The sequence below is a fragment of the Pelobates fuscus genome, chromosome 2 (assembly GCF_036172605.1).
Source record: "Pelobates fuscus isolate aPelFus1 chromosome 2, aPelFus1.pri, whole genome shotgun sequence".
NCBI lineage: Eukaryota > Metazoa > Chordata > Amphibia > Anura > Pelobatidae > Pelobates > Pelobates fuscus.
The window spans coordinates 204,344,088-204,371,306 of NC_086318.1; the positions used below are offsets into that span (position 1 = coordinate 204,344,088).

Below are 27,219 nucleotides of genomic sequence, written 5' to 3' on the forward strand. Positions count from 1 at the left end.
TCACCGTGTCACCCCCTCTCTCTGTCACCGTGTCACCCCCTCCCTCACTGCCACAAGTCACCACTCCCTCCGTCACTGTGTCACTAATCGCTCACTCCCTCCCTCCGTCACTGTGTCACTAATCGCTCACTCCCTCCCTCCGTCACTGTGTCACTAATCGCTCACTCCCTCCCTCCGTCACTGTGTCACTAATCGCTCACTCCCTCCCTCCGTCACTGTGTCACTAATCACTCCCTCCCTGTGTCACTGTGTCACCCCCACCCTCCCTCTGTCACTGTGTCACTAGTCACCCCTCCCTCTGTCATTGTGTCACCCCCTCCCTCTGTCATTAGTCACCCCTTCCTTCCCTCCCTCTGTCCTTAGTCACCCCCTCCCTCTGTCCTTAGTCACCCCCTCCCTCTGTCCTTAGTCACCCCCTCCCTCTGTCACTAGTCACCCCATCCCTCCCTCTGTCACTAGTCACCCCATCCCTCACACACTCTGTCACCTGTCACATATGCATTCACACTGACACTATATACAAAAAAGCACATGTAGTCATCCAGACATGCACAAGTGCATTCACACGGACTCAAATACAAACATGCATTAATACACAGGTCTTCACAATATACACATCCAAAGGAATGCTGTATTATATGAGAGTTGTATTTAAAGGGACACTATAGTCACCCAGACCACTTCAGCTCAATGAAGTGGTCTGGGTGCCAGGTCCCTCAGGTTTTAACCCTTCAGATGTAAACATAGCAGTTTCAGAGAAACTGCTATGTTTACTTAGCAGGGTTAATCAAACCTCTAGTGGGTGTCATCCTGACGTGCAGAACGTCTATAGGAAAGCATTGAGAAATGCTTTCCTATGGACTGTTTGAAAGCGCGCTTGCCGCGCATGCGCATTTCGCTCCACTTGTGAGCTGACGTCGGCGGGGGAGGACAGGTCACCAGCGCCGAGGGGGCCCGGTGCTGGATAAAGGTAAGCTGCTGAAGGGGTTTTAACCCCTTCAGCGCAACGGGAGGGGGACCCTGAGGGTGGGAGCACCCTTAGGGCACTATAGTGTCAGGAAAACAGCAGTTTTCCTGACACTATAGTGATCCTTTAACATTTATTTAATGCACATATATTTGAACATTCAAAGGGCCTGCGATCTAATTTTGCCCGGGGGCCCCAAAGGCTCTCAGTCCGCCCCTGAGTCCAAGTGTTACATATTACCCTCTGGGCAGTGCAGAGAACATCTGCTTTACAGGCATGCAGCATATGTCGGTGTGCAAGAACATGTACATATCCATAATTCTTGGAATATATTTGAAATGAGTCATGTTTTGTTTTTTTGTTTTGTTTACATATAAGTAGATCTTTCTTTCTCTATATACATATGTCAATGATTCTGAATCTTGACAAGCTTTGTGGCCCCAGACCAACGGCAAGAATTTATTATATTTTTGTTCTTCAAGCACAATTTTAGTGCTTTAATTTTGCCAAGAAAATAGGTGAGCTAGATTATATATATATATCTGTTGCTAAGATTATTTAGAACACTCGCTAGCTTTAGGGAGCCCAAGTCATTTTGGCACATATAGCCTGTCAGCACAACCCCCAATATCTGCTGCCTGTCTGTCCTCTCAGTCTTTTCCGTCTTGTCCTCTGGTTCTTTTCCACAATGACTCTGTCATTTTGCCCCATAAAACCTGCAGCACATTTGCACACACATGTTTTTGTCTGAAAGTGCTTGTCGCTAACAGCTGCAGTACATCACATTCATTGTAACTTCACATGAGATGTTTCACTGTAATTTAATTACAACATGATAGAATGACATCACTTAATGTACCCAGCATGTTGTGCATTTTGCCATTTTACATTTGTAAGTCATGTCACACATTACTGGAACACTGATCTCTTCATTAGGTTCATCAAATTTAAAGTGTAAATCAAAAGCAGCGTTTCAAAGTGGTCATAGTGCTTGGAGTCTATATGTGCAGTGATTTCAGTACGACCTTTCTCGGCGCTGGGTTGCTGCTCCACCTCTTCCGATGTCACTCTACTTGTGTGCTGCACGAATTAGGCCCCCAATAGGAAAGCATTGAATAAATGCTTTCCTATGGGGAAATAGCGGGCACTGACATCCAACGTCCGTTAGTAGGCCAAAAGTCCAGTAACATTCCGGAAGTACCCCTAGAGGCTTAGTGCTGCATTGTAAACATTTCTCTAAAACTGCAATGTTTTACATCGCACCACTAAGTGCAATAGGTACACTGTACACAGAGCCAGACCACTTAAATCCCTCTCCACATCAGCAGAGGGAATCTTTCTGATACTATTGTAGGTTTAGGATTAATATTAGGTTTAGCATATTATTTTTAGACTGGCGCTGAAGTAAACTTTAGGGTTAAACTGTTCGAGAATGGTTTAGCCCCTGAAGGTGAAAGGACACACGGGGGCCTCCTGGCACCATAACAACTTCATGTAGATAAAGTTGTTTTGGTGCCTGGAGTGCCTCTTTAAGTGTTTAAGATGCATTCATTTTGCACACATTATTATTGCCAAAACTGTAAAAAAAAAAAAAAAAAAGTGTTTTTTTTTTGTTTCGTTTTTGTTTTCATTTTTGTGTATTTTTTTTTCTAATGAATGTGAATTTATACATGTACATATCACTTCAGATTAAAGTCCCTTTTTCCTAGGGGCAGGGCCAAGCAGCCGAGTTGAACGGTTGCTCTTAAGTGGGCTCTAAACAACAGGCACTAATATATATCTTTGTGAGTCTTAATACCACAACTTGGGGTGTTCCCAACAGAAAGAAGTCTAATGGGTCTCAAAACTAAATAGCAAAAATCGGAAAAGCCAAGGATGGACTAAATATTGGGTACTTAATGCGGCAGCCGCAGAGCGAGGCAGGGCCCAAGATGGCTGCCTACACCTTGGCCTATTCTGAATTTTCAGATGATCTGTCCCCTGAGCAGGACCTAGAGGATCCCCCATCTATACAACCTCCGGCTCCTGGCCTTCAGGTACATATACCGCTCCAGTGACTACTGCATTGCAGCAAACACTACTAGTTTACCTCCAAAAAACTATCCAGCCAAATGTGGCATCGTTCCCCCCAACATACAAGGCCTGTGGGGCAGACTGGCAGTGGTGGAGAATACCTCCAGCGATCAAGCATTATAGATCACGTCTCTACAGATGGCTATCAAGGGGCTCCAACAATAGAGCGAGATAAATGACTGTCGCTTGTCTGCCATTGAAGATTTGAGGCTCAAAAATAATAGAAAAGTTCTGGGCCTAAAAGTCCAGCCATTCTAAGGCCCGGTTATATGTTTTGTTCCTTGCTGTCCTAAACTCTGTTGGGGTATTACACCGTGACACCAGAGTGGGAAAGATAAGGGCGCGGTTCTGGCTGCAGTAAGGGTGCACTCCCATCTTAAGTTTTAAGATATGTCGCTTACCTTCTTTGCGGACCCCTCTGGGAGTACATTGGCTTGGCGAAGGTCTCTGCTGCTAGTCACTTCCCTCCTCAGACAGCAGAGCTGACCCTCTACCGCTGGCTGCTGACCCACGCATTGCTGGTCCTCCAGGGCAAAAACAAGCACCATGTCCATAATGTTCGGAGGCAATGGCACTGTTGGCCACATTGTACCTACCTTGGGACTCCCTGACAAAGACTGGTCATGGGATGGCAAACTGGAGACAATCAAGCCTCTTTCATCCCATGTCTGCAGTGGAGGCCTATGCCGCAGCTACTACTTGACTCGCCTATTAGGACTGCCTATACTCACTTAAAGCGGCACTGTCATGCCGAACTTAACTTTCTTTAATCGCTTCCTCTTCTCTCCCTCTGTCATGATCTGTTCTACATTTGTTCCTGTCTGCTCTAGTTTTATTTTTTTATAAGACCATCTCTGACCAGTGAAGGAGCAAAGTGTGCTCCGTTTCCAGTGGTCAGAGAAATTTTCCCACAATTCTCACCTGTCCTCCGTGTTCTCGCGATGCCTCATTTCTGTATTCCCAAACGCCGTCAAAACTACCGGATTTCGTCCTAACAGAATGAGAGCAATTCGTCCATTCGTGTTAGGACGAAATTCGGGACGTTGTTCGATTCAAAATTTCATTTGAATGAATGAAATTCCGAACCCATCGCGACTGCATGTTGCAGCCACTTAGTAGATAGCTCCCTAATTCCCACGGTATCAGGGGGTTATCTACGTAAAGGTAAAAATTACTTGGTATTAGTAATTAATCTGCCCCTACTCACTATATAGCGAGTAGTGGCATGTCTAGAAAACAGTGAGCAGTCTGTGGCTGCTCACTGTTGCAAAAAAATAAAATAAAAAATAAAACCCTCCCCCCAATAAATTGCCCAATAATGGGGCATCTCTTAACTAGCCTGGGGGGGACATAGTGTCTCCCCCGAGCTCCCACCAATGCCCCGCGAGTGGGGTCTATTCAAGTAAACGGGGGCATAGGGTCCACCTTGGCCCCCACCCATGATTTGCGGCTGGGTGCCCTAAATGAAAATGGGGTGGGGGGGGGTGGGAGGACCTATTGTCCTCCGTCTTCTGAGCGGTGGGTGGGGGCCCTAAATGAAAATGAGAGAGAGTTATGAGTCAACTCAATCAGAGAGTTATGAGTCAAATTACACAGCATGGGAACATTCCAAAGAACTTCCCCACGCTGTGTAAAATTACTCAGAACACTCTGATTGGTTTGATTTCAAGCTAACCAATCAGAGTGCTGTGACAGGTAAATATAGAGACTTACCTGTCAGTCTCTTCATTTACCTGTCAGAGCACTCTGATTGGTTGGCTTGGAATCAACCAGAGTCCTCTAAGCCTAATTGCAGGCAAGGGAAGGCTCTATAAGCCATTCCCCACCCTCCAGAACTCTGCGCGGTGCCCTTGCTGGGTGAAGATGGATTACTTTTTTTAGCGTCAGCTTTTTTGTTTTATATTCAAAGTTCGACGGGTATTAAGGATTTTTATTTGGTCTTTTCTGGGGCTGAAAAAAAAAAGAATTAAGAAAAAAGAAGACCTCAAATGGCAAGTTATTTTTTTATTTACAGGGATTTAGTTTTCTCGTTCCCCCCTCTCTATTTTTAGGGTGAGGGGTTAGGTAGGAATTTATTTAAAAAAAAATTGATGAGGGGTTGTCTAGGGGCTTGGGGACCCCTAGTTACCTGGGAGGGGGATTACATTTAGCCTCCACCCGTCGCCAATGGATGAGGGCGGGGGGGGAGGACAATAGGTCCCCCCTGCTTATTGTTATTTAGGGCCCCCACCCGCGGCTCAGGGGTGGGGGCCGGGGGGAGGACAATAAGTTCCCCCCCTTTTCATATGGGGCCCCCACCCGCCACTAATGAGTGGGGACTGTGGGGAGGACAATAGGTCCCTCCCTCTCGCTTATTGTAATTTAGGGCCCCCACCTGCCGCTCATGGGTGGGGGCTGGGGGGAGGACACAAGTTTCCCCCCCATTTTAATTTAGGGCCCCCACCCACCGCTCATGGTCCCCCACGCTAATTAATAGATGCCCCACCATGGGGCCGTTTGTTAGAGAGGGGGGGGCGTTTTTCTTTTGTTTGTTTTTTTACAATAGTGAGCAGCGACATAGCGAGTAGGGGGGCATTCGGAATATTTCAGTCTCCCTTATGTTAATATGGGGTCATATTGACCCCTGTAGATTAAGGGAGGACATGGGAGGCTTAGGATTGCTCCCTGCCGCTTCTATTTTTCCATATTACAAAGAGGGAGCTGCGCGCTTGTAGCTCCCTCCTTGTAATAAACCGAACGAAGAGGTCTTCGTTCATTCGTTTGAAATTTCGATTCATTTGTCTTTCTGATGAATGAATGAATATATGAAATTCCCGTTTGCATGCCCAAGTGTTTAACTGGGCATGCGCAGGAATTTCATAGCGCTATCTAGTGTGCGCAGATGACGTGTCCTACAGGGACTTCATCTAACCACACAAAGGTTGCGGCGCCTAGGACCGGGCAGAAAAAAAGATTAAAAAAATAGGTTATATGGGGGGCTTAGGGGCATTTGGGAATAACTAGGGAGGCAATTAGATTTAGTGGAGTCTGGAGGGGGGGTTAAAAAAAACTGGATTCGGCCATGACAGTGCCACTTTAAAGTGGCCTTGTACTAGCTTACTACACTCCTGGATCATTTTATAGTTTGTTTTACTGTTTCGTTATTTTGTTTTTAGTTGATTTGGCACACTAATTTGAAGCTACACAAGCCATCAGCTTGATTTGTTATTAGAACCAAACATATACCCCCTGCCTTTAGATGGCATAGCAAGTATGTTATTTCTCAAAGATTACCCTCTAAGGGGGTAACACATATATTTTTAACATACATCCTGCATCTACCAATGTTTATAGTATCACCCCTTGTTTCAGATTGCTGTCCATCCAGAGTTCAGCGTGGCCTGTGCTTTCTTAGATGTATATTGTTTAACCTTGTATGCAGCGTAAAATTACAAAACCTCAATTCACAGCATGTCAGGCAGGTGTGGACTCGATATTGGCTATCGTAAATATTGTTGAGTTGATATATGAGCCTAATCATACCTCTACACGTTTTTACAAATAACGAAGAATATAAAAAACAAAAAAAGAAAGTATATATTATGTGATGGTGCAATAAATGAGAGCTGAAAATTGAGTTTGAAAACAAACATAGCGGGGCGGGCTACCAATTGACACCGATGCCCCACGATGGAGTGTACTTGATGCCCTTCAGATGTGTCACTACACAATCGGAGTAGAACCACCGGAAGCTCAAGATGACTCCTCTCTACACAGCCCACACCCACAGCCTGGGTGTTAGTCTGGCTGCGTGGTGGCAGACTCATGTCAATGTGATGGGATTGAGCCTTGCTGGTGGAGGGGAATGAGTGGTCTCTATGTGGGGAATGGGGGTGTCTCTTCATGCCTAACTTGCTTTTACCTTGTTTATTTTATTATTTTTTAGTCATGCTCCTCTGACTAGCTAAACATCTGGATGGGCACAGTGTTCTTTAGCAACCATAGCAAGTCTTCTTCTGATCTGTAGCCTTCTGTTTATTATCTCGTATGCCATATTGTCTAAAGCATTTATCTCTATACTTCAAGCCACACTGTGTAGTACATATGACATAAGCGACTTATCTTTTCATAGAAGAAATGTGCTATGACCTTGAATGCCATTTTTTTCGATGTATATGTGGCTAGCATTACCTGTTGTGGCATTGCCAGCCTGTCTGTAATACCTATGCACAATTAAAATGGAGAATAAAAACAAAAATAGGTCCCCTCTCCCTTCCAACCCCCATCCCAAGTTGCTGAAGGGGTTCAAACCCCTTCAGTGACTTACCTGTATCCAGCGCTGATGTCCCTCGGCGCTGGTTCAGGGTCCGCCCACGCTCCTCCCCCACCGACGTCATCCGGCGGGGAGACCTATTGAGCATGCGCGGCCACCGGCGGGGGAGATCCTAATGCGCATGCGCGGCAATGCCGCGCACGTGCATTAGACCTCCCCATAGGAAAGCATTGAAAAATGCTTTCAGTGCTTTCCTATGGGGATTTCAGTGACGCTGGAGGTCCTCGCATAGCGTGAGGATGTCCAGCGACGCTATAGCACACTTTTCTTGTGCTATAAACACGGAAGTGCCCTCTAGTGGCTGTCTAGTAGACAGCCACTAGAGGAGGAGTTAAACCTGCAAGGTAAATATTGCAGTTTATGAAAACTGCAATAATTACACTTGCAGGGTTAAGGGTAGTGGGAGTTGGCACCCAGACCAACCACTCCAATGGGCAGAAGTGGTCTGGGTGCCTGGAGTGTCCCTTTAAGTATAAAACTGGCTAAATGAAGCTTGGGACTTATGGGGTTAAAATTTACTGGGTAGTCCTGTTTCAAAGGAATATTACAGATCACTGTAGTTCAAGCAGTGACCTATCCTTTTTATTACATACTAACTATTTTGAAGTGGAGACATTCAATTATGGAAGTTATCATGTTGTATTTCCAGTACATGATACCGAGCATAGTAAGTTCTGTTTCATCATGAAGACCGCAATGAGTGACGGATGATGGCAGGGTGTTCCCTTTTAAACTTCCCCAGGGCAATACTTTGCATGGTTATAAGCCTCCTCTTTCATATTGAGATAAATAGGCAGTGCCATGAATCTTCATGCTCTGTACCCACTTGCCTGCTTATTGCTCTTGTCAGTGTTTTCCTTAACGTGTGGGAGGACAAGATGCTTTGTGATTGCATTGCTGGCCTCCAAAAAGAGAACAACAGCTTGACTTTTATAGTGCCACAAGATCTAATAAATTACATTACAGTGCTTTGCGGTAACATGGGCTGCATAATAATTGATAGGCTGAGGTCTGACTTAATTGGCTTTCCAGCAGTACTAGAGTTCAAAGCATATTTATAGTATAGGATTTTAATCAATACATTGTCCTACCATGTACAGAGTTGCATTAACTTGCAAAGTTACAAAATGTATAATTATCCAGTTGCATGTTTCACATTCATTTATTGAACCACTCACTTCCTTGGTGTTTTTTCTATTTTTTTATTTTTTTTTATTTTTTTAATACATTAAGTTTATTTTCTTCTAAACTGGGTCATATTATCCACTAGGAAAAGACAGTCCTATATATGAAGAAACCCCATGGTTACATTGCACATATTTGCAGGCTAAAATGTATGCATATTTCGAAAGTTAAATACAGTCAGTCATGGGCTTATTGTAGTTTACACTTAAACGGATACTAAACGGATACTATAGTCACCAGAACAATTACATAGATTCAATGCATTTATAGGGGGAGATGCTGATTGGCATAGCGTTTCACAATGCTTTCCTTTGGGAAAATATTGGTTTTAGCTGAAATGTATAATTTGATGATCTCAGCCAAGAAGAGCGGGCGTGGGGCCAGCCGTGAGGAGACCTGCACGACACTGGAAAAAAAGTAAGTAAAGGGGGGCCGGACCTAAACGACCATTTTAAACCTATAGTGTTAGGAATACACTACAAAAGATGCTCAAACTACTGGAAGAGTATCAGCTGGAAATCCAGTTACATAAGAAGTAATATATGATGAATGAATGAAGCGGTATAGGTAAATTAGTCCCAAAATAAATGGTCAGAAATGGATCAAGAATTAGGTTCCCCAACACCATCTCTAGGTAGTTGGTACACGTCCAAATGACATCCACATGAATGCCAGGACCCAAGGATTCCTGTTTTTTCAGCAACTTGAGCTACAGTTGCTCTTCCCTTTCCACATGCAGCCATGACCCTGACGACGGTTTACTGGTTGTCCTTACACCATTTTTGGTAGGTACTAACCTCGGCCTACCAGGAACACCCCACAAGACTTGCAATTTTGAAGATGCTTTGACCCAGTCGTAAAGCCATCACTATTTGACTCTTAACAAGAAACATAACAGAAGTGGCGCTAAAGAATCAGATAGGTGGATGGTGCAGCCAAAACCAAGTATATCACCACTATATATACTTAAAAAATCATGTACAACCAAAAAAAAAAAAGTTAAAGCGCACACACACACCAGACAGGAGTGATTACCTGAAATATGGCAAATAGGTATCTCCTCCTTTATACACAATAATTAGATTCACTTATGGAAAATCCCTATACAAAAAATATAAACACAGAGAAGGACATAGTGCAACCTGTATATTATATATGATACAGAGGGAAATTCTGAGATGGAATCACTCACACTTTTATGAGCCGTTTAAAAGTAGGCTCAGGACTTATGCAGCTTTCATGTCACTTAAATGGGACATGCACATTTCCTTGAATCCTCAGGCCGGTTCCCCTTAGGTCTCAATGATCATCAAGTTTGGAGTCAGGAGTCAGGAGCCAGGAGTGTCAGGATAAGTAATTTATTTTAACAAATAGTTAAAAGATAAGTAATAAAAAGCAATATTGCACACACAACGCGTTTCAACCAACTGTCTGTGGTCTTCCTCAGGTGCTCTTCTAAATTACAATGGATATACCACAACTTATATAGGGGGTAGTATTACAGACTTAATTGCTGAATTAACAACACTTGTATAAGTAATTAGCCTTATATGGTCCGGACCGGATGTGGTCTGCCACCTCCAATATGGCTCCACATCCGGTTCGGAAGGACACACAAATAAATCCAATAATACATAAATAACAACGAAACAACGTATAGATAATATATATCCTCCTCCCATCATAGTCAACATACATGATATGATAGAATCATGTGTGACTACGAAAATGGGGGTATTTTAAGTCCTTTCGGTGCTCCGTTGCGTCACTTCCGGTGACGCGTCCAACAATGGAGTCCGTCCGTCGCGTCACTTCCGGTGACGCATATAGCAGCAGAAACCGTCCACGTCACTTTCGGTTTCGTAATCGGACGACGAAAACTCTCTTCCCTCTTCTAAGAATGTAGGGATGTCCATTTTCAAATTGAGGGCAAGGTGGCCATCTTAAGAGTGGGCAAGCAGTCCTCATATACATATAATTCGCAGGGCAAATATTGCATACAAGTGGAAAAAAGCAAAACAAAAAATACATATTAATTACATCATCCAGCATAAATTAAGATAAATGTATCTCTTATGTAGCTCACTAATATAAATGGTAGGGAAACTACATTATTATAAAGTGCATAAACTTAAAATGCTTGATGGACCCGGTACAGAGTCACTATACAAGGATACTAAAATTCCATATTTATAAAAAACAGCTGTCCAGCAATTTCTTGATCCCAACCGACAAGACCAAAAAATTTGACTCTTGTCAAAGTCACTCAGATCTTTTCGCTTGCCCCCTTTTCCTGCTTCCAACACATGAAATTCAAGAACGGATTGATCACTTGCATCTTAACATATCCCACCCTGTGACAGGGGCCCTTGTAATGATATAAGCAATATTAATAACTACACTTGTCAGTGGTTTTTAATGCTGTGGCTGATCAGTGTAGAATTTTTGCTCTATTTTCTGCCGTAATACAGTTCCTTCTAACTCCGGTGACGCATATAGCAGCAGAAACCGTGGACTTTTTCCACCTTACCTTTCCAAATCATTAAGATGATTTTGTTGTCATGTTTGTTTGTTTTTATCTGTTAAACAAAATTTGGCTCTGCAGTGGAGTTCGGATTTTTTTTTTTTTTTTTACACACTAGGTATTTACAAACACTCAGAATTGACAGCCCAGTCTGCTAATGAAACTGTAGGGCCCTATGACAAATATGGGGAGCATAGGAGTTATGTCTTCTCCCACCAAATTTAGCAAAATTATAAGTACTGCCTCATTAATCTACATATTTTGCCTGTGTGGTTTTTTTTTTTGGTTCATGATTTTATGATGTATTTCTTTTATTTGGGGGGGGGGGGGGGGGAGAGGGTGAACCCTGCGAATTACATACTTTTTTTTCTATATCTTTTTTCTTAACTTTCAATTCACTCTTTCGTCTTTTTGTAAATGGGCTGATTTTATGTGTACCTTGTTTTGAGTGGTCTAAATTTCTTAGGTAACCCTTCCTGTAGACTGAGGTCAATTTTGATTTGCTACTTTGATGCTGCTATGTCCTATGTACTTTATTGAGCCTTATTATGTGTTGCTTTTGTTTAGATTTGTTTCTATATTTTAATGTATTTCCACAAAATTCCAATAAATTAGGTTAAAAATATATACCGGTATATATATATATTTTTTTAATTCTTTATTTTTGCAGTGCGTGAGTTTACAACAATTGCTCGTAAGGTACCCCAAAGGTGATCCTCGAGCACATTTCAAACATTATAACGTCAAGGTACAATACAATACTAGCACAATTTTTATATATATGTATACGGTTAAGTCTGGTAATAAACAGCCTGTGGAAAATTAGCTTAGCCTCTGCTGTGACATAGCGGTTACAGTGTATGATCTTATGATTAATTTGAGAGTTGGCAAACACCTACTGATGTGTATACTGTCCGTCTGGTGTACTGACGGGTAAGCCCTCGGTTCCTCCAAAGATTTTAAGCAGGTTGGGCCGCCATAGCATTCCCCATTGATTAGTAAAACAGTGCCTATCGATGTAGCCGTTACTCGGCAATAAATGACGAACTATATACATGTTAAACACAATTGGTAGACAGACAGTTCTAACTAGGCAGAAGAGTAAATACCGTAGTGTAGCGATTACATGACACCTCGTGGGGAGACATGCCGAGGAGAGCCCCGTTGTAGTAATGGGCTTGCGGTGGGTGTATACAAACAAAACAAGCCTTTCGAGGATTACTGGCTACGTTGCCATGCTTGGCCTTATGTTAATACAGCCGATACTACTTTTAGATTCTCAGGGGGGTCAACAAGGCTTAATAAAATAAAATACAATTTGAGAAAGTCAAATTGTGCTGGTACAATAAAGGAATATACAGTTGTGGGTGCAATCAAAACAAAGTGTTATTTTTACGAATCAGGTTAGGTATTATTAGCTCGATTGGAGCATACTAGAGAGTGGATTGGGTCCTGTGGCCCATGCCTGGTATACTATGGAGCCGACTAAAAAGAAACTAATTCCAAGCTAATGGGGTAGTGTAACTATAGAAAAATAAAATGGGAATGCAATACTTAGATATGAGTCCCCTTTTTTGTCGTGTGGGAATCGTCCATAAGTATTCTGTGGCCAGGGTGCCGGTATCTGGTATAGGTGAGCTGAGTTGGCCGGTTCCGTACACCGTAAGTAAAAGTTCCCGTTAGTGGGGCAACAAGTGGTGGGAGAGCAGTTCCATGGTAAATGGTGGGTCAGAGCGTTGTCTCGGCTCCAGTGGCAGAGGCTTGAGTATTATACTTCCGTGTGCTCTGGGTATTGGGCGCACTGTCAGTTCGGGTCCAACATGAGGGACGGGGTCCAGGTGTGCTGGGGGCCAGGGGTTTTTAAGGTGCATCCCGGTTTTGCCGGATTGGTCTTCTGTGTTCAGGACGCGGCTTCAGTCCGAGAGGTGTGGGCCTTGACCCTGGGTACAAAGTCCCGTGTGGCTTCGGGATTCCAGCCGTGTGGGTTCGTGGACGTAACAAGTCCAGTGGCAGTCCCAGCGCCTGCAGGTGATGTGCTGCTTCTGGCAGGTCATGAATGGTGAGGACCGTTTCCCTGTGCGGTATTATAAGTGCCCGGGCTTGGCTCCAGCGGTAGCTGATATTCTTCTCACGTAGTTGGGAGGTGAGGGGTCGGAGAGACCGCCTCCAAGCGAGGGTTCCCCCGGATAAATCCGCGAAGAAGGTTAGAGCCATTCCCTCGAAGTTGTATGGGGTATGTCCCCTGGTGGCCGCCAGCACGGCTGCTTTGTCCTTAATGCTTTGGAACTGGAGCACTATGTCGCCCGGTGCTGCAGGTGGTGCTTTGGCAGGTGTTGGGAGACGGAATATTCCCTCGATTTGTGTCGCTTTGGCTTGCTTCGGCACAAGTATGGCCGTCAGGAGTCGCCTGGCAAAATGTGGGAGTTCGTCTGGCGGTACCGACATCCCCACTCCCCTGATTTTTAGGTTTTTCTGCTGGCGTTTGTCTTCTAGCGTATCAAACTTTATCTCTTGGTTGCGGCTCTGTTGTGTGAGCTCTTCAACTTTCTGCCTCAGTTCTGAGATTTGTGTTGTGTGGGTCTGAGTCGTAGTTTCCATCTCACCGAGACGGTCTGTCAGTCCCCGCAGGTCTTGTCGGAGCAAGGCCACATCCGCCGAGATTTTCGAGTGGAAGTCTGCCATGATCTCCCTGATGGCTGCCAGTGTCACTGGAGCGACATCGGGTGCCTTGAGTGGGGGCTCCGTCCTCGTTGTTGGCTGCCGCTTTGTTGCCTGTATGTGGTCTCCGTCCTCTTCATCCGAGACTCCGTTGGAGAAGTCGGAGCAGCCTCCATGAAGGGACGCCATTGCGGCATCCTGGGCGCCTCGTGCTTGCGGCCATAGGTCCCCGATACTTCGCCCCTGTTGGGGTCTGTCGGGTTTTAGTCTTTTTGTCTTCTTGCCCATTTAAGCTATATTAGGGTCTTTTGGGTGCCCTTAGTCTCGGTTTTTGGGGGTTTAATCTCGTTGTTTCGCCGGAGCTCTGAGGCCATGCGACTATCCGCTCCAGTGGTTAGGCCACGCCCCCCACCGGTATATATATATTATTGGATGAAGTTGTCCTTTACCTACTAGTCCTCAAATTCCAGTGACAACTTCACGCTTTTACAAACATTCTGAGGCTAAGTATATGTAGTGCTTTTATTTCTTCCCCATAATAGGTAACTATGATATACTGTCTGTAGCCTTCTCCCTCTATAATAATATGTTTTGTAGTAATTTTATTTTAAGCTTTTGAAAAGCAATGGCAATTATATATCTTCTCTACTGTCATAAGGGTGTGTGTTTGATATAATTTGATTTTCTCCTACAAAACAGATGCGCTTTCCTTTTTGGGGGATTTTCTAGTAATCATGTTGCAGTGACATAACTATCCAAATTTATCTCTTAGTGACCTAAGTGTCTTTTTTTTTTTTTTTGGTTTTTGTTCTGAGTCTGCATTTTAAAAGTGCATACTGCTGTACGTATGACTCTTTGTCCCATGGGAATTATAATGCAAGGAACAGTTGACACCCTCGGAAGGGCAGTGAAAATCCCTTAACGGAAACCACCCATTGAAAATGAACATATTTGACTGCCAAGATTTCTCTTTATTGTAGATGACAGATAAATTGCAGTACAATGCAGATAAATATAGTTTAGCATGATCAGTCACGTGAGGGCTCCACTAACTGTGAAATTCTGTATTATGCTTCTTGCTCTACTTCTATAGCTGAAAGGTTAATAAAGACAGTGTTTAAGTGTTAGAAGCTGTATACATGTAGGCATTGGGAATATTGCAATAAGGGTATGCCATATTTTCTGACTGTTTGACTGGCATTTGTTTGGCATACTTGTATTAAAATATTGTTGATGCAACATTCAAGCAACCATCCGCACACTAAAGACTAGAGAAAAAAGTTACTTGCGCACTATCCAAAATCCCTGTGCACACTTAAAGAACTAGGGATTTTTTGTTTTTGTATCACTTCAGTGGCCATTTAAGTATAAGCTCACCTGCCTCATCAAGGCAAAACCTCTTATGTGAGTCCTACACTAACAATTCAGCTTGTTTTGCTGTACACGCACGATCATTTAAAGGTCAGTCTAGACACCATAACCACTGTAGCACAGTTATAGAAACTTGGCAATATGCATTTATTATATTTATTTATTAATATAAATGTATACGTTTTGGCAGCAATATTCCTTAAATGCTGGTATAATATTTCAGTTTCAGCATTTTGCATTAATCATTCTGCTCTTTAAAGAGTGTTTGTGAATTAATTGGAAAATGGCTATTTTAAAATGCCTTTACATTTTTATTTATTTATTTATTTTAACTTATTTTGAAGAGATACTCTACCATATTCAGTAATCAATAATCCGTACATATTACAGCTGTTGATGTGCAGTTATTAAGCGGTTTGACATTAAAAAAAAAATTGAATTTCCTGCACCCTGAGCCCATCACTGTCTTCAACATTGCTATGAGGTAATTCCTCCTTATTCTGAGTGCTGGTCTATAGCAGGTGTCAGCTGCCCTAAATAGCTACAGTACTTTCTCTTTCTGTGTGGCTGAATCACAAAAAATGGTTGCCTTACTACAGTCTTGCTTTTCTTTATCATTTATTCAAATAGCTTAAATATCCGTAATGGATGTTACCATCTTTTTACCTTAAAATTGATAAGTATGTCAATCATGTACTGGTACATTAAACAGCGTGTCATTTGTGTGCAGACTATTTATACCTCCATCAGGGTTATTCACTCAAGTCAGACCTGGAAGCATAGTAAATTTGGAGAACTCTACTTCAGGTATTGTTGCCTAAGATTCGTAACTCACTTACATTCCTGAAAATTCTCATGTTAGTGAATAACCGTTATTTATCAGCTCACAATTTGTAGTTGACTCTAAAGCATATTTTTCTCTTTCTGAATGTTAGCAATACAGCAGTATTTATGGTATGGAAGATGTATTATGAAACTTAAATATAGGTTCTTGGAACCTGTCCGGATACCGAAAGATTCTCAGCAAGATCTAAATCAGCAACCTAACAAAGGGATAGTTGGAAGTCAGGCGTATTACTGGACCTTAGAGTGGCTCAGCCTAACACTTAATTATTAATAAGAAATATTAGCACAAAATGCAGGCAGGGATTAAACAAGCAAAAGGATGAACCCTGTCTGATATATAGAACACAGAAGTATGCCAATCCAGAGTCCGGGACAAAGCATAGTCTGGAACACTGGAATAAATTCAGTCCAGAATGTATCCAAGTCAGGTACACAGAAACAATAGTCAGGGACAGCAAAACAATAACCAAAACATAATGCATTGAGAAATCAAAACGGCACTGGTCCAAATGTTGGAAGTGTTTCATTAAGACACAGCCCATGGATCATCTTTACATCAATTTTGTTCAGCCGCAGTGCATCAGATAGGACACAAACTAATTCGATTTTATTAAGACACAGAGGCTCCTATTATGCTGCACTCTTTCTTTATTTCCCTCAGTACCAAAGGAAACTTTAACAATGAAATTAACACAGGAAACCGTCAGTAACATATTTCTTCCATGGCAACCAACAGCCAATCAGGTTCCACTCTCCAGCATAATAGGCGGCATTCCCTGAACTATTTCCTCTTTCTTTGCTGCTCCCTTAGTTAAGTACACTGATCCCATAATTTCTTAACTGTGGGATTGTTATCTTATATATTTATACTTATATATTTATGTTTATATATATATATATATATATATACACATTATTATTGTTTTATTATTTATATAGCGCCAACAAATTCTGTAGCGCTGTACAATGGGTACATAAATATACAGGCAGCCCCTGCACTCCAACAAAAAGAAAAAGTCAAAACCTGGTGCTCTGGTGGCTCAATAATTAATAAAGAAAAGTACCGGCACTCATGGATTTTCCAGAAGTTACATCTCCATTTATTATGGAAGGTTAATTGACGTTTCAGCTCCTCTAGGTAACTTTCATCAGGACACAAAACCTGTATAATTTTGTCTTATAGTTGGTTATATACTTTTGTCTTTGGTTTAAATTTCGTTTGATTGCATTTATGTTATGATTATTTTTTGTGTAAATACATTTCTATGGTACTTTTCCCCTCCCGGTTCCCTTCCCAGTTCCCTTCCTATTTTTTTTTGCATCTGCGGACATGTAGGGGCTCTAAGACGTCTCAGTCTCTAGGTCCATTGCACAGGCTATGGTATCTGCTATGGGTGCTATGTGTCGACTTCTATGTCGCATACTATTGCCCTGGCACTCTTACAAGCCCAACAGTCTGCACAGCAGACGGGTATGTCAACTGAATCTACTCTGACACCGGCCTCTCAAGGCTGTAAGGCTAGGACCAAGACCAAACATTCCTCCAAAACTGTATTGACTAACAGTCTGTCTACTGTCACAGATGGCGCTCAACCACCACCGCGCAAAAGAGACACTAGCTGGGCAAAATCGGCTAGATTATGGAAACGGGCAAGAGCCCAGCTTGATTTGTCTGATTCAGAGCTCAGAGATATTGAGGAAGAAATGGACAAGTCCGATAAGGACGTCTCAGATGGTCAGTCCGAATCAGGTGCGATTGGTGGGGCATCCCTGCTACGATGTCAGGGGGCCAGGTAAGTCTGTTGGGGTCTGGTGACGACTCTAGGATCCTGGATCCTTTGGGTTTACCCCTTTTTGACCCAGACGAGCTTAGACATCCGCGTTCAGCGGAATGGTGTCCTTCTGACCATGTGGCGAAATATATTGCTTCCAGAGTACATAAGCCCTTGGATAATGCTACTCAAAATAAACTACAGGCAGAATGCCCCCATCCCACTGTCCCAGATGACGCATTTAAAACGCCCATTGTTGATCCCAAAATTGCCCAATTCCTAGTGTGGAAGCCTAGAAAGGGCCTAGATTTTGCTTTAACTAATTGTCAAGACAAGGTCTTGGACATTTTGGGCCCTACTGCAAAAATCTTTGATGCTGTCGAAGACGAACGGATCTAGATAGGGATATTATCCGTTGTTGGATCCAAATGATAATTTGCCTAGTAGGCAACGTAAACTCAGCGCTGGCTACCGAGCGCTGCAAGTCCATCTTGCTGAAAATCGAACCAAAGCTGGTAATCTAGCTATTAATGAGCCAGGTGCCCAGGCTAAAGGGCTGTTATTTGGTGACTCTTTTGTGGAAGAGTTGGGGTCTTTTGTGCTCACCTTCACGGCTTTAGATAAAGCCCAAAGCAACATGTGCAAAATCTTTCACCAAAAGATTTATGCCGGAAGAGGAAGGAGCCATCTGTCCGGCCGTATTCAGAGAGGTTCGTATAGGCAGAACCGAGGCTCCTATTTAGGACGAGCTGGCTTTCAGGAGCCAAGGACCGCGCCAGCGTTTTTCCCACAAAGAGGCAGACCCTGGGTCACAAGGGGCAGCCGAGGAGCTTCTTCTGGACGACGACCTTATGGTAAGTGTCTACTCTCCCCTTTCTTCCCTTCAGGTTGTGGGGGACAGACTCTTACATTTTCTCATGTGTGGTCGCATCTGACGTCAGTTGCTTGGGTCCTTCAAGCTGTAACAGGTTATTGCATTGATTTTGTTTCACACCCGATCCAAATCTTCCCTCCCAGAGAGATTGTTTTTTCCAAACACGATACTCTCCTTGTATCCAAGGGAATTCACAAATTGATGCGCAAACAAGCCATCACAGAGATCCCAACCAATACACTGGGTTATGTCCGCAATCTCTTCCTGGTACCCAAAAAAGGCTGAGGGGTGAGACCAGTCATACATTTAAAACAGTTACGTGTCCTATCACCACTTCAAAATGGAAGGCATACACTGCCGATGCGACTTACTACAACCAGCAGACTGGATGGCCAAATTAGACTTACAAGACGCATACCTCATGGTCCCTATAGTGGAATGACACCAAATTTTTCTCCAAATCACGTGGCAAGGAAGGAAATGGAGGTTCACATGCCTCCCGTTCGGCCTGTCATCAACCCCGTGGTTGCTCTGCTACGAAGTTGAGGCAGTCGACTAATCATCTATCTGGACGATATTCTCCTTCTAGCCCAGTCTGCCAACCTTCTCCACACACACCTGAAGTGGACTTTGGCATTACTGCATATCGAATTCCTGGGACTAGTGATCGATTCAACCTCACAGGCAATACATCTTCCAGTCTCAAAATTGCTAAATATCAAAAAAGAAATCAGATGCACGTTGGCCATTCCCCAGCTCTCCTTCAAACACTTGGCACAAGTCATCGGACTCCTGGCAGCTTCTATCCAGGCCATATTCCCAGGCCCGCTCCACTACCGAGCTTTTCAATGGTTACAAGTCTCTTACCTCAGAGGCAGGGCATCCTACGAAGACATGGTGACATTAGACAAAGAGGCCTCTCTGAAACTGTTTTCAGCTGCAGGGTTAAAACTAGGGGGACCTGGCACCCAGACCACTTTATTGAGCTGAAGTGGTCTGGGTGCCTATAGTGGTCCTTTAATTCAACCTATTTTATTTATTTATAATACAAATTAAGTCACGTTGGCTACTTTACAAATGAGTGAGTGTTTTTTTAAGCACATTGAACTATAAAGTATGGGCCTTCTTTCTTGCCTTACATTTGTGTCCTACATGGTTAACACGACTTCTGAAAGTTTCCCAAAAAGCAAACAATTGATTGTAGTGGAAAACGAATGCTAGTATCAACATCCTTTGTAAGTGAACTCTGTTGTTATGTTTTCATTTTGCATGTCAGACTTCTCACAAACAGTTCATAAAATGCAAATATTAATTTACTTTAGTGGAAAGAATTTTGTCCAGTGAGATATTTTGGAGTTCTGGTGTGTGACTAAATAAACATAATAGAGGATACAACCTTTATTTGTAGGTTACTCAAACCATTTTTATTTATTACACATGAGCATAGTTTGTGATTCTAGAAAGGTTTCCAACGTGTATATGATCTCAGACTAGCAAACAGGGAGCAGAGTATTTCCAATAAAGGAATGATCAATGATAAAATGTTATCCAGGTATCGACTGCGTGAACCTAGCCCAAGCAAAGAAGCAACATATAAGAACTACAAAGTTTAATCAATATATATACTGTTAATTTATCAAGAATAATGCTTAGATTACATTTTATTACATACCACCTTGAACCTTGTAATACATCTATTTTTGGCTGACAGATCCACTTTAAAAGCTCCTTTGGTTTTTAATGCATATTGTTTAACACATGAAAATTTGTTAGTTTTTTTTTTTTTTCTTAAAGCAAAAAAAAAACTAACAAGAAAAACACAACTTATTATGTGCTGATTGACAAAGTATTAAAACGACTTTTCTTCTCACTGGTGGTCAGACCTGATAGACATTTGTCAAGACACACATTTTGTAAATTAATGACATGGACTCTAAACTCTCAGATCTTTTTTCTTGTGTAGGAGCTTTCCTCTCTTTGGTCTGTAATAGTTTTAGAAATATACATGGTTAAAATAATCATGAAATTTAAACAAAGTGACATTCATTGAAAAAAACTGTATGGGTATGCGGGTATGCATTAATGAATACCTGAACTCAAACCGGATATGTACCATTTGTTATGTACTTTGATAGTCTTTCTTTAGGTTATGTTGTAACCGTCTTAGGTTTGCAAGATGATGCAATCAGACTTAGATTGCTGAATGTATATTACTACACAGCAGCAGTGGATTCAATGACATATGACACACAAAACCTGCTTAACTAATAATTTTCACTTTCTGAACACCTCCTTCTAAACCTGCTGGCATCATAATCTACTAAAAGGTGTGAATTAAAAAGGAGCTGTATTACCTCAAAAAACATGGATTTCCCTTAAATTAGCACACTTGGCAAGTTCTGGCTATCTCAGAAAATGTTTTAGGATTTGTCTGTATTGACTATTGATTAGAGTTGGAGAATTGTTTCGGACAGAACTGCAATTTGTCCAAATTCTGGACGATAGGGTGATCAGAAGAAATTTTATTTCCGAGATACCATGTGCCAAAATCTCACGGGAAACATGTTTAGTTAATTTGTTGATTCTGAGTGACGTTCCATGCACCAAAAAGAAAAAGAAAATTCACGTATTTTCTATTACATGAGCCCTGCTGCCACTAAGGCATAATTGTGGTTTTTTTTTTGTATGTTTGTTTGTTTTCCACACTGAAGGATGGTCACTAATGTTCCAGACTGGATTTGTGGGAATGCTTTGTTATTATCAGGGTGGAAAGGGTGAGTGTGTGGTCAAATGCCAATATACCTTTTCCTTTCAATTTTGGATAAATCCCCTAATTTTAACTTGAAATTACTCCTGCTCTCAATTTTTCAATAATACAAGATAAGAAAAGGAAAGAGATTACAATTAAAAGGGATACTCTAGGCATCAAATAACGTTTCCTTAAAGGAATACAAATGTGTATTCCTGACACTATAGTGTTTAACTATTGAGGTCCTCAGGCCACCTCTGATCTCAGTAAAAGGTATTTAAACTTACCCTTTTTTCCCACACAGCACCAGTCTTTAAGGACCTTTTCATAGACAATACAATCGCAATTAATTCTATAGCACCAACATATTACGCATGTTAGATATACTTGCATTTTACACTATATCATTGCAACCTCCATCAGTTAACTTGTTAAAGAGAAAATATGCAAACGTATATGATGGATTACCACCATCAAGGAGTTAGATCTTCCATACTTTATCTTAAGGCATGTTAAAAGGGCTGCCATCAGGGGGTGACACACTAATAGGGCCCATCGGGTGGCCCAAGCATTTAGGACCACCCAATGGGCCCTATATCTTTAAGGTCCCGGTCAGTGCAAGGTAATAGCGCGACCAGGCCTCTTTAAAAGAAACACAAGTACTGCTGGGAGGAAGTGACGGAAGGTAACTTCCTCCCAGCTCACTCCGCGTGGGAGGGAGGAGAAGCAGCGTGGAGGCCGTGAAGAGGGAGAGCTGCAACGACTCCCATCAACCCCAGTCACCCTCCTGCAATGAAAAGAAACAGGAGGGAGGCTGAAAAATTAGCTGTGTGTGTTAGTATGTATGTATGTATGTATGTATGTATGTATGTATGTCTGTCTGTGTGCATGTCTGTATGTATGTATGTCAGAATGTATGTGTGTCTGTCAGTATGTATGTGTCTATATGTATGTGTATATATGTCGGTATGTATGTATGTCAGTATGTGTGTGTGTGTGTGTCTGTATGTATGTTAGCATGTGTCTGTAAATGTGTGTATGTGTGTCAGTATGTATGCCTTTGTGTGTATATTTGTGTCTTTGTATCTGTGTCCTTTTGTAGCAGTGTGTGTGTTTTTGTCTGTGTGTGTATTCCTGTGGGTGGGAATTGGAGGCTGGCCCTGAGGGTGGGATTTTCAGGCTGGCGGGCCTCCGGGAACCAAGACCGTGAGCTGTTTTAGGGGCACCAAAATTTCTGGTGGCGGCCCTGCATGTTAAGATTGATCATTAGACTGTCTTTCGCCCAGGTCACCATTCATCTGTAACTTTAGTTCAGTAAAAGTTTAACAATAATGCACATGTAAAAAGGCATATAGGCTGAATGTTTTTTTAACCCCTTAAGGACCAAACTTCTGGAATAAAAGGGAATTATGACATGTCATGTGTCCTTAAGGGCTTAAGGGCTTAAATGAGTATCACATTGTTATTTTTATATAGAAAACACTTAAAAATTACCATATTTGCTGAAATCCTATTTATTATAGTTTGAATTCTCTTGTGTCATTTTTAAATGGCCATCTATCACTATTAAAGGGAAACTATAGTGTTTGTTTTCCTGGCACTATAGCTTCCCCCTCCCGCGGCACTGAAGGGGTTATTAACCCCTACAGTCACTTACCTGGGTCCAGCGCCGATGTCCCTTGGCGCTTGCTCAGGTCCACACACGTTCCTCCCCCGCCGACATCCGCTGGCGGGGGAGACCTAATGCGCATGCGCATTAAATGCTTTCCTATGGGGAAAATCGGACGCTGGAGGTCATCGTACATCAGATAACGGACCAAAAGTCCATTTCAATTCTGGAAGTCCCTCTAGTGGCTGTCTCGTAGATCGCCACTAAAGGAGGAGTTAACCCTCAGAGGTAATTATTGCAGTTTATGAAAACTGCAATAATTACCACTGCAGGGTTAAGGGTGATGGCAGTTTGCACCCAGACCACTCCAATGAGCTGAAGTGGTCTGGGTACTTACAGCTTCCCTTTAAGAAAAGAAGAAGAAAAAAAAATCTAGTCCAGGACAACACACTGAATGATCACAGTGAACAATTTTTGCCCATTTGGGGAATTTTACCTTAAAAACAAGTCTCTCCTGTCATTAGTCCAGTTTTCTTCTCAAGTACAGTTAATTTGTATCCAGCCTGTCTCATATAATTCATTGGCAAATATGTTTCCTTTCTATATATTATCACATTGTTGTATGGTATACATGCACATGGTTTTATTTATGAATATTTATTACCCCTTATCATATTTATTCTGCACAAAACACAAGAGCAATCTCATAAAAATATTAACTTATTAAACTTCTCACAATACATCCCCCTGGATCTATGACATGGTAGAGCCTCCACCCCCTCTCCACACACACAAACAATACCTTAAATCTAAGATATCTGCAATGCAACATAGATATGGCAAATACAGTTCCATCAGCATAAAACAACACAAATGCTGATCTTGCTGCAAAGAACATCTCTCATGTCTTGGATTCCCGTGTGCCTTTATCTTGTAATGACAGTGGGTGGAAGATTTGTCGTTCTGCTCTAAATAGTTTTTTTCTTCAAATTTCCTACTATGTGCTTCGTTTGGGCCTTGGATAAACACATTGTAGTTTAAAAGTGATTTAATGTGCCACAAATTAATTTGACTCCTTGCAGCTTAATGCCCATCAAAGATGAAAGCTGTCTACTACCTTCATATAGTACTCATCCAGTCACTGTGAAAATGGCATTTCTGGTGGTTTACTTTGCCATCCATAATTTCCCCCCACTAGAACTATTCATTGCCTTGGTCGGCAGGTTCTGGATTACACTTTATCTGTGGTCTGTGGATATAGTAACATACCATTAATAAATGTTTTTCATGTTGATGTTACTGTAACACAGGATTACATTCGAATTTTCTTTATTTCTGTTGGACCACCATTAATTAATTCATAAATGTAATTATGCTATCTATTTGCAGTGCTTGCTTTCACAACCCAAATTCTGGGCTCTCCAGACCACTGCACTAATTCTTAGGACCAAATTAGAGAAAGGAAGTTCCCGGCGTGTTGAAAGAGCCATGATGCAAACCCAGGTAAGATTTTCATTGTAATGTTTTAATTGCATGAGACCATTTATATGTTTATTACACAAATAAAGGGATAACAAATCAGTTTTACCAGTTTTAGATTGGAACTTTTTCTACACAGTTTTTTGTGAACAAATTATAAAAATATATTAAAGTTATGTCTGAAGTCACATCAATGTACCGTATATACTCGAGTATAAGCCGAGTTTTTCAGCCCATTTTTTGGGCTGAAAAACCCCAACTCGGCTTATACTCGAGTCAAGGTCTGTATTATGGCAATTTGCATTGCCATAATACAGACCGGGGGAGAGGGGGGCTGGCAGAGCTGTACTTACCTGTTCTGCAGCTCCTGTCAGCTCTCTCCTCCTCCGCGCCGTCCGTTCAGCACCTCGGTCAGCTCCCAGTGTAAATCTCGCGAGAGCCGCGGCTCTCGCGAGACTTACAGTGTGAGCTGATAGAAGGAGCTGCACGGACGGCGCAGAGGAGGAGAGAGCTGACAGGAGCTGCAGAACAGGTAAGTACAGCTCTGCCAGCCCCCCTCTCCCCCCCACTGAACTGCCACTGGACCACCAGGGAAGGAGAGCCCCCCTCCCTGCCATGTATCAAGCAGGGAGGGGGGACGAAAAAAAAATAAAATAAGAAATAATAATAATAAAAAAAAATAATAATAATAAAAAAAATAATAAAAAAAAGGGGGTATAAGGACCACTGTGGGAGGGGGGGGGGGGTATAATGACCACTATTGGAGGGAGGGGGTGGGATAAGGACCACTATGGGAGGGAGGGGGGTATAAGGACCGCTATGGGAGGGAGGGGGGGGATAAGGACCACTATTGGAGGGAGGGGGTGGGATAAGGACCACTATGGGAGGGAGGGGGGTATAAGGACCGCTATGGGAGGGAGGGGGGATAAGGACCACTATGGGAGGGAGGGGGGGGATAAGGACCACTATGGGAGGGAGGGGGGGGATAAGGACCACTATGGGAGGGAAGGGGGGGATAAGGACCACTATGGGAGGGAAGGGGGGGATAAGGACCACTATGGGAGGGAGGGGGAGGATAAGGACCACTATACCACTATGGAAGGGAGGGGGGGATGAGGACCACTATCGGAGGCAGGGGGGTGGGATAAGGACCACTATGGGAGGGAGGGGGGGAGAAAAGGAACACTATGGGAGGGAGGGGGGGATAAGGACCACTATGGGAGGAAGGGAGGGGGGGGATAAGGACCACTATGGGAGGGAGGGGGATAAGGACCACTATGGGAGGGGGGGGGGATGAGGACCACTAGGGGAGGGAGGGGGGGATAAGGACCACTAGGGGAGGGGAGGGGGAAGTAAGGACCACTAGGGGAGGGGAGGGGGAAGTAAGGACCACTAGGGGAGGGGTGAGTCAGGACCACTGGGGGAGGGGGGTGAAGGAACACGGGGGTGGGGAGGTAAGGACCACTGAGGGAGGAGGAGGGGAGGTCAGGACATATGGGGGGGGCAAATATCCTTGCACCGGCCCTGCACACACTGCATTCATACACTGCATTCATACACACACTGCATTCATACACACACTGCACTCATACACACACACTGCATTCATACACACACACACTGCATTCATACACACACACTGCATTCATACACACACACACTGCACTCATACACACGCTGCACTCATACACACACACGCTGCACTCATACAGACACTGCACTCATACACACACGCTGCACTCATACACACACACGCTGCACTCATACGCACACACTGCATTCATTATACACACACTGTAAATAAATATTCAATTAATATATTTTTTTTAGGATCTAATTTTATTTAGAAATTTACCAGTAGCTGCTGCATTTCCCACCCTAGTCTTATACTCGAGTCAATAAGTTTTCCCAGTTTTTTGGGGAAAAATTAGGGGCCTCGGCTTATATTCGGGTCGGCTTATACTCTAGTATATACGGTATATCTGCATCCTTTTATTCTAATCTAGATAGCTTGGAACATTAAACATCAACTACAACTTGCCTTTTCTAGTGGTTGCAACTCCTTAACACACCAAATTAACCGTTTATATTTAAAGGTATTTCTGAACAGCAAATTATGAATGAATGAAGCCTCACGCTACATCTCCTTTATTGCACTGCAAATGTGTGTTTAGCCCTACAGTTTACACCTGTGTATATTATCAACACTAACTTGAACTGTAAAATGCCTCGAGGGATTTTCTTCTTCTTCTTCAATATAATGTTTTTATGTTTGTTTTATTGTACATCAAATAGTGATCCTTTTGTAGAGTAGCTTTGACAGGTTGTACAGAGAGCTTTGGGAAGTGACATTTTATACTGTACATGATGATATCACTTACTATGGTAATGTCAGGTTACTGAATGATCCTCAGCAAGGTGTAATTTAGCAACCTAACCAAATGGCAAAGAGGGAAAGGATAAACCGGTTTATTGACAGACCTTAGATTGGCCAAACTTAATATTCAGGGATGGGGAATTCCTATCGCCCAACGCCAAGAAGAGGCAGTTTTGCACTCCGAGCAAGTAGCAAGCGCACACATGGCACACACATACTAGAAGCATACTAACACACACCAGACAAACTACACACTGCCAGCACACTATAAGGGAGGACAGAGGGAGAAATGCTCTAGGTAGTGGACCCAGTATTTCTAATTAAAATTATTTGTGGTTGTGGGTCATGGCAAGTAGTTCATGAGAGACAAGTGGATTGTGTTACCACTTTAGTCCTGCAGACAAGTGATTTTTAAAATGTCTA

General features: G+C 42.7%; 1 protein-coding gene across 3 annotated transcripts in view; it reads left to right on the plus strand.

Annotated features, from left to right (window-relative positions):
* TTC27 (tetratricopeptide repeat domain 27) overlaps positions 1 to 27,219 on the plus strand; it is a 559,369-nt gene that overhangs the window by 322,761 nt on the left and 209,389 nt on the right. For all 3 annotated transcript variants that reach the window (XM_063443110.1, XM_063443111.1, XM_063443112.1), the window contains one exon: positions 24,330 to 24,443. In XM_063443110.1, the coding sequence (XP_063299180.1) occupies positions 24,330 to 24,443 (114 nt within the window). The remainder of the gene's footprint in view (positions 1 to 24,329; positions 24,444 to 27,219) is intronic.